At 42.0% G+C, this 8407-nt stretch overlaps 1 protein-coding gene across 19 annotated transcripts in view; it reads right to left on the bottom strand.

The window, feature by feature from the left end:
- Positions 1-8407, bottom strand: part of TRIP12 (thyroid hormone receptor interactor 12) — a 135370-nt gene that overhangs the window by 61247 nt on the left and 65716 nt on the right. For all 19 annotated transcript variants that reach the window (XM_014530161.1, XM_014530159.1, XM_014530160.1 and 16 more), the window contains one exon: positions 2777-2913. In XM_014530161.1, the coding sequence (XP_014385647.1) occupies positions 2777-2913 (137 nt within the window). The remainder of the gene's footprint in view (positions 1-2776; positions 2914-8407) is intronic.

The following is an 8407-nucleotide window of genomic DNA, read 5'->3' as shown; positions in this document are numbered from 1 at the left end:
CCCTCCTGCTCTGAGCCCGACCAGGGGCTGCACTTAGGGATTGGGCCTGCCCTCTGCCACCCGGGAGCAGGCCTAAGCCAGCAGGTTATCTCCCTTTTTGTGCACCGGGCCTCTAGTAAATAAATAAAAAGAAAAAGGAGTGCCCTGCAGGTGTGGCTCAGTGGTTGAACCAGGAGTTCGAGGTTCAATTCCTGGTCAGGGCACATGCCCAGGTTGTGTGCTCGATTCTCAGTCTGGGCGATACAGAAAGCAGCCGATGGGTATCTCTCTCTCCCTTTCTCTCAGCATGTCCTTGGGTGAGGATTCAAAATAAATGCTTCAAATGAAGGGAGTCTTGTACCAACTGTGTAAGAGCTGTCTGAGAATGGATACTTGCTGAAAGATGCTGAGTTAACATCATCAATTTACACTCTACACTAACTTAGAGGGTTTCAAATACTAAGAAAGTAAAGCACATTACATGATAGTACACTTGAAATTCAAAAATAAAAATTTTTAAAAAGCACATTACTCAGAAAAACTCAGTATTAAGCTAGTAAGTAATTCACCTTTTTCTCCAAAACTACTGTAGTATGCTGGCAGAATTCCTGTAGAATCCACCAGGGATCCAGCCTCCAAAGTGTACTGAAGCTAGTACTGTTCTAATACCAGTGAACATGCCACATGCATCTTTTACATAAACTTGGAAAATACCTAAATCACACTGTGGTTTCATATATGAGTGACAACGAAAACACAGGTGAATGTTTATGAGGACAGGCTTAAGAACCTAATACCGTGGTCGGCAAACTGCGGCTCGCAAGCCACATGCAGCTCTTTGGCCCCTTAAGTGTGGCTCTTCCTAAGCCTTAGGAGTACCCTAATTAAGTTAATAACAATGTACCTACCTATATAGTTTAAGTTTAAAAAATTTGGCTCTCCAAAGAAATTTCAATTGTTGTACTGTTGATATTTGGTTCTGTTGACTAATGAGTTTGCCGACCACTGACCTAATCCCTTGAAGCTTTTATCCTCTTAGGTAAATATACCATGGAAGAACATTTTACACTCCACCCCGCTATTACAGCCTCCAATTATATCCATGTGAAATGAACAACCTCTTATACCCTAAGGAGCAGAATGCCACAGCCATTATAAATTGCACTTCTTTTCTAAGATCTGGATTTGAGAGTCACACATCCTAGTTTGTAAACTCAGGGCAAGCTTAACCATTATATGCATCAAGTTTGCCTCATTTGTAAAATGAGGGTAACAGCACTCACACCTCAGCAGGTTGTTTAGAATTTTCAATGAAAATATATGTAAAGTGCTTAATTCTGTGTCTGTAATAGAGTGTACATACCATAACTATTAGCTATTATAATTACTGTAATGAGTCTACTTTAAGAACACATTCAGCAGCTCCATTTCTGTCATCCATATGGGAATTGCCCCACTTCCATGTTCAGATTTGAACTAAACATTAAAACACTGGGAAGGATAGGCTGTGTATCATAAAAAGCTTAAATGAGTTGCATATGAAATGGATTATTTTCCCTAAATCTACCATTTAATTCTTCAGGAAAACTATTTGAAAATAAGGTACAGGAAAAAAGTCTCCTCCTATCAAAAGTGAGGCTGTCAGTTCACCAAGTAATTTATCATACATAACTAGGAAAGACCAGTGGGAAAATGTTAAGCTGGACAGAAAGCTGGGAACAAAAGGCATAAAACATGGATAAGTAGTGGGCAAACCAGAACCTTCCTGGCAAATGAGGACATGTGATCAACCACAGACATTAAACAAACACCAACCAACTAGCACATATTCTAATATTAAACAACAGTATATGAAAGGGCTTTGTTCAAAAGTATATGCTTAAACCAATGTGTTATCTCCCTGATTTAATGGCCTCATATCCATACATTTATAATGATGAACTGTAACATTTTAAATCATATCTTAATGCTAGTGAGAAATATTGATGACAAGCAACATTTTAAAACATGTTAACACAACTAGCTAGGAAGTATTATCCTTCTTTTGGTATTGGTAAAGAATACATATTTAAAGCTAAAGGATGGAGGTGGCTTAACTTTTGCTATGCTAAGATATCAAGAACAAAAATAAGAAGCCCATAAAAAACAGGAGATATATGTAATATTATCAACAATAAAAAATACATTTGCCGAAACCGGTTTGGCTCAGTGGCTTAACTTTTGCTATGCTAAGATATCAAGAACAAAAATAAGAAGCCCATAAAAAACAGGAGATATATGTAATATTATCAACAATAAAAAATACATTTAAAAATGAAAAAAGCCCATAAAAGTATAAATAGTATTCTTGAAGTTGCTTAGATTCAATATTTATTGAATAATAATAATACTTATTATTTTTTAGGAATTTCAACATTCTAAATTAAAACTGAAGCAAATTAAGGCATGTCCTTACAGTTTTATAATGAATTTAAATTTTTTCAGACAATCAATGGGCAACTACTATATGTGGTCATTAATATAAGAAGCTAAAGCAGAAAGAGACTAACTCCCTTCTGAATATAATTAGTACAAATTTGGATTTTGGAAAGAATTAACAACAACAACCAAATCCAACTTATCAAGAAACCAAACCTATAAAGTGAAACAAAACAGGACAAAAAGGTCATTTGATAATAAACATCTAGTATACTGCTGTCCCCTTTTTCATTATATTTGATATACCTAATAAGTAATTTATCTCCAAATAAACCTGTAAGATACATAAAAGCATTTTAGGGCTAAGAGGTGCCACTACCTGCAGCTCCTTGGGGGGTTTCATCTGTCCGTGCAGCTGAAGAATTTACCGTCTCCTGGTTGCTCTCAGGATCTGCCATTTTCTCCTGTCGACGAGCTTCAGCTGCTCCTCTTTTGCCCAGGCCAGAGCCTCGCCGACTACAACAGAAAAATGCCATCAGAGGCAGCACTTTCAGCGACCAAGAGCAATGAACACACAGCACAAAGCTCGAATGCATGGAGCACGAAGCCAGTTTCTTCTTTTTACATAAAAATTGTTGCAGAAAAACACTATGGGTAACAAGCAAGATGTTATATATTTAAAAGCCTTCCAAAATAATATTACTTTCATAATACAAACTTTTGTGTTGTCATCCTTACAGAAAGAAATGCTTTTTAAACACTTCCAAATAAATGAAAACGTGACTCCTTCTGCGGAAAGAATTCAATTCATTTATAATAGCTCCCTACTTCCAAGGTAAATTAGTAGATCAATATACAGACTGTCAGATTGATACCTGACAAAGGGGGGAGGGAAGGAGGAAAGAAGATGGGGGAAATTCCCATCACCTAAGTTTCAGATTTCATAAATCAAAAAATAATTATCTTAAAAATGGACAATAGCTCCACCCTTTAAAATAAAGATTTAAATATGTAATATTTATAACTAAGATGAAATTTGGGAAGACACTTGTTTAGGATTAAAGCACAGTATAAGATAGTGAAAAAAGAATGATCAGCCTGGCCTGTGTGGCTCAATGGTTGAGAATTAACCAATGTACTAAGAGGTCACCAGTTTGATTCCCGGTCAGGGCACATGGCTGGGTTTCGGGCTGAATCCCCAGTATAGGACATGCAGGAGGCAGTCTATCGATCTTAATGTTTCTCTCTCTGCCTCTCCCTTCCTCTCTTTCTGAAAGTCAGTAAAAACATTTATTTATTTTTTTAAAGAATGATCAGTCATTTCTCATGAAGTAAAGTATACTTTATTAATGATGACTTTTTTTCTATTTTGAAAGAAAATCAGGTAGAAGCCAAAGACTTTCCCAGCTTACTACACCTTGATATGGTTCAAACAGCAGTCAAGCTACAGAGACATTAGATCAGTGGTTCTCAACCTTGGCTCCACATGAGAATCACCTGGGAATCTTTTTAAAATCCCGATTTCTGGGCCTCATCCTCCGGAAATTCTGTTTCTTTGTTACTAATGTTGTGGCCTCACCCCATAACAAAGAAACAGAATTTCCGGAGGATGAGGCCCAGAAATCAGGATTTTAAAAAGATTCCCAGGTGATTCTAATGTGCAGCCAAGGTTGAGAACCACTGCATTAGATGCTGCCTAGTAAGGAACCAGAACGAAGCACACATGTAAAAGAGGCTCTGAATTACCAAAAAATAGAAGAGTTTTTTCTTCCAATTAGTAAAGCAATGCATCCTAAACAGGAATTTATTTGGTTAATCTTTCCTACATGGTAAAACAGCTCATTCCAAACTCAATTTGCCAAGCTACAAAGTGGGATTCAAATTAATTCATTTATTTGACATTTAATTTGCACCAACCATGTGATGCACACTGTGCTGAACACTATGATTGCTGCCCTCCAGAAGTGTTAGTCTAAACAGAGACAAAGACACCACTGTAAAAAAGCAATTAGTTGCAGAATCTCAACTAATTCTGAAAAAGTTTGAGATGAAGAGCATCCCAGGCAGGTGGCTAGAATGTGCAATAGCATGTCTAAAAAACAACGTACATAACCTTAATGTAAAAATACTTCATTGATTTTTTTAAAAGCTAACCATTATCTGAACCTTCAGTGAGTTGTAATTTTTTTGCAACTGGGGGAGGGTCTTACCTTCAACTTGAAAAAACACAGTATCTACACAGTATAATACTACAGTGAAGCACTAATAAAACAAGGGCTGCCTGTACTGCCTAGAAACCTCAAAAGCAAATAGGTGTACTGATTCCAGATATTTCAAACAATCCAGACAGAACTAGAAAATGGAAAAGCAGAGATTAAAGTGGTCAGGGTTCTTTTCTTATGACTTACAGGAAACAAGTCATACTGTTTCCTTATGTCACTATTGTACTCACTGCCAACAGCAAAGTCCACTGCTTTAGAGAAGAACTAAAGAAGTGCTAAAACCTTTCTAAAACTTTCTACCAACCTGAGTTAGAAAAGAGAAGACAAACTAAAATCAGTTGCTCCATCACTGGCTTTTGGCACATTTAGTAAAGAGAACAAAGTGAATGTAAATGAAAGAAAAAGCCTACATGGCTGTGAATAGTGAGCAGTACAAGAGCACTTGACCAGCTGACGACCATGCCTGAAAATGTGGGAATAGAGAGTCCTCCAGCTCTGCAGTCAATGCCGTGGTTCTTTCTCCACCAGGTCTGAGATCTGAGCCCCAGTCAACCCAGTCACAGCAGATGTTTCTGCAGGATTTTTTTCTGAGCACCTTGAAGATGAGCATCCGGACCCCACCCACACTCCTGAGGCTGGCAGGAAGGAGCCTGCTGAGAAACCAGGCTGCGGCCATCGCAGCTCTGGACTACTTGCCCGCTGAGTTCTTCAAACTACTGTTCATTCAGGCCTGCCATGGGAGAATGCGGAAGCCCCTGAAGGTTTTGGTGCAAGCCTGGCCCTTCCCTGTCCTCCCTCTGGGGAGCTTGATGAGGCTGCCTCCAGTCATGGTCTTAAAAGCGGTGTTGGAGGGGCTTGACGGTCTGCTTGCCCAAGAGGTTCGCCCTAGGAGGTGGAAACTGCTGGTGCTGGATTTAAGGAACAAGGATGTCAACCTCTGGAGAATGTGGTATGGACACCACACCCAGGAGTGCTCTCAGACAGGACCAGCGGCTGTGCACTGCTCCAGCCCCAACATGGAGCACCCCTTGGCTCCCTTGGAGGTGTTCCTAGACCTTGACTTCAGTGAAATGGACGGGGTTAAGTTTTTCATGTACATCATCCAATGGGCCCAGCAGAGAAAAGGGTTGGTACACCTGTGCTGCAAGATGCTGAGGTTTTTCGAATTGCCCTTCCAGAGGGCCAGGAAGGTCCTGGATAGGGTACAGCTGGACTGCATCCAGGAGGTGCAAGTGGACTGCACCTGGGACCTGCCCACCCTGGGGACATTTGCTCTCTACCTGCGTTAGATGAGTAACCTGCAGAGTCTCGCTCTCTGCCACATCAAGGTGTTAGCTGAGGGGGAGGACGAACAGGAGGAGGAGGAGGAAGAAGTGCAGGAGGAAGAGGAGCAAGAGGAACAAAAGGAAAAGAAGCAGGCCTTGGAGGAGGAATATTTGTGGGAGAGGGAGGAAGAGGAGCAGGAGTGGGAAAGGGAGGAGCAGGAGGAGCAGGGATACTTTTCCCTATTCCTCTCTCAGATGCTCAGGCTGCAGCACCTCAAGAAGCTCTACTTGGACTCTCCCTCCTTCCTCCGAGGCCGTCTGGACCAGATGCTCAGGTACCTGCAGACCCCCTTGGACAAATTCTCCATATGGCGTTGCTGGCAGCTGACGCAATCAGACCTGACACACCTGTTCCAGTGCCCGAACCTCAGGCAGCTGAAGTCCCTGCGTCTGTATGGCACCAACCTCACTGATTTTAGTCCCGAGCCCCTCCAAGCTCTGCTGGAGGCAGTGGCACCCACCCTCCAGGACCTGCGCCTAGATAACTGTGCGATGGTGGACTCCCCAAGTTGAGGCCATCCTGCCTGTCCTGAGCTGCTGTCACCAGCTCAGGGACTTCACCATCACTGAAAACCCCCTCTCAGTGGCCACCATAAAGAAGCTGCTGCGCTACACAGCCGGGCTGCGCAGTTTAGAGCGCGAGCTGTACCCCGTCCCCCTGGAGTGTTACAGGACCCACGAGACTGTGGACCAGGAGACAGTTGCCCTGATCCAGGCTGAGCTCACGGAGACACTGAGGGAGTTAGGACAACCCAGGACCATCGGTCTTGACACCAAGTACTTTAGCTCTGGGGACTTCTGTGACGTGGCATTTTCTTGACATGGAGCCCGTGATGTGCCCCTGTAGTGACCCTGCTCACCAGGTGCACCTAACAAGGGCTTCCTTCTGGGCCCCTGGAATCTGAAACCTCGGACTGGGGTGCAGTATGCGGGGCTCACGTTTCTTCATGTTCATGCTCAGTGTGAATGGGGAAAGGGAGGGACCCAGCCCGGGTACAGGATTGCAGGGACAAAGGTTGGGGAGTTCATGGGACCTCAAAGGCAAAGTGTCCTACCATCAGAAACATGCATCTGGTTTGCTTGGGGAGGGGTCGGGGATTTGGGCTCGAGGTGCATCTGTGGGAGTTAATCCTCGGGTGGATGGTTGGAAAGGAATGATCAGAAATAAAGACAATTTCAAAGGCCAAAAAAAAAAAAAAAAGAAAGAAAGAAAGAAAAAGAAAATGTGGGAATAAAACTGTCAGAAAAAGATTTTTAACTTTAACCTAAGATTCCCCATCAGTTAATAAAAGTATGTAAAAATAAACAAATAAAAATAAATATGTGAAATAAGTAATACACTTATCACAACAAAGGTAGTTGATCTTCTGAAAATGAGCTCCAAAACAGTAACTGGGAGATGGGAATTAAAGATGTGAAAAAATACAAACAATATATTTTTTCCTTGCCAGGTAGGTGTTGTATACAAAATGAAGTACATCTCTCCCACTCACCCATTAAACTCAATAACCTGTGGCAACACTTTTAGAAACTAATTAGGCAATATTACATCCATTAAAACAGGCATTCCTGCCCTAACCGGTTTGGCTCAGCGGATAGAGCATCCGCTTTCGGACTCAAGGGTCCCAGGTTCGATTCCGGTCAAGGGCATGTACCTTGGTTGTGGGCACATCTCCAGTGGGGAGTGTGCAGGAGGCAGCTGATCGGTGTTTCTCTCTCATCGATGTTTCTAGCTCTCTATCCCTCTCCCTTCCTCTCTGTAAAAAATCAATAAAATATATTTTTAAAAAAACAAACAAAAAAACAGGCATCCCTTTGATCCATTAATCACACTACTGGAAAATTCAGCTACCTTTAAGAAAATAACCCAAATCTGCATTAAGATGCTCACTAGAGATTTATTTGGTTGACTAGAACTTCGAAGACAATCAAATGTCCGACTACTTGGCAATAACTATGAAAACAATGTAGCAATGAAGGAAAATGTAAAGGATAAAAGTGTTATAAAAAAACTAGTATAATGACAACAGACCCCATGCGTGCCCGATGCAGATACCACCCAGACCATCATGAAGTGAAGTGAAAGCCAGTGGGACCCCAAACGCCTGCTGCTGACACCTGCAGGACCAACCCATGGGGGAAGGGAGTACAGCTCAGAACAGGGACAATCAAGGCATGAGACTCAAGGAAGACCCAACCTCTGGGCTAAGGAGTCCCAACCACTGGACTAGTAGGGGCTTCAACCTCTCAGACCTCAATCAGATTGCACAGGGCCAGAAAGGGATAGCTGACTCACATGAACCTGCACTAGAGAAGCTCCCAGGAGGCCCAGGATAGACACACGAAGTGAGCAGATCCAACAATATCAGAGCAAAATTAAGCGAGCTCCACAAATAGCAGACCCAAAGGTTTTTGAGTATGTGGTTTTGTTTTTTGGTGTGTGTGTGAATAAATTTGTTTTTG

This window comes from Myotis brandtii, unplaced genomic scaffold (genome assembly GCF_000412655.1).
Source record: "Myotis brandtii unplaced genomic scaffold, ASM41265v1 scaffold727, whole genome shotgun sequence".
NCBI lineage: Eukaryota > Metazoa > Chordata > Mammalia > Chiroptera > Vespertilionidae > Myotis > Myotis brandtii.
The sequence above is the reverse complement of the archived record's forward strand: the minus strand, read 5'-3'. Positions and strand labels throughout refer to the sequence as shown.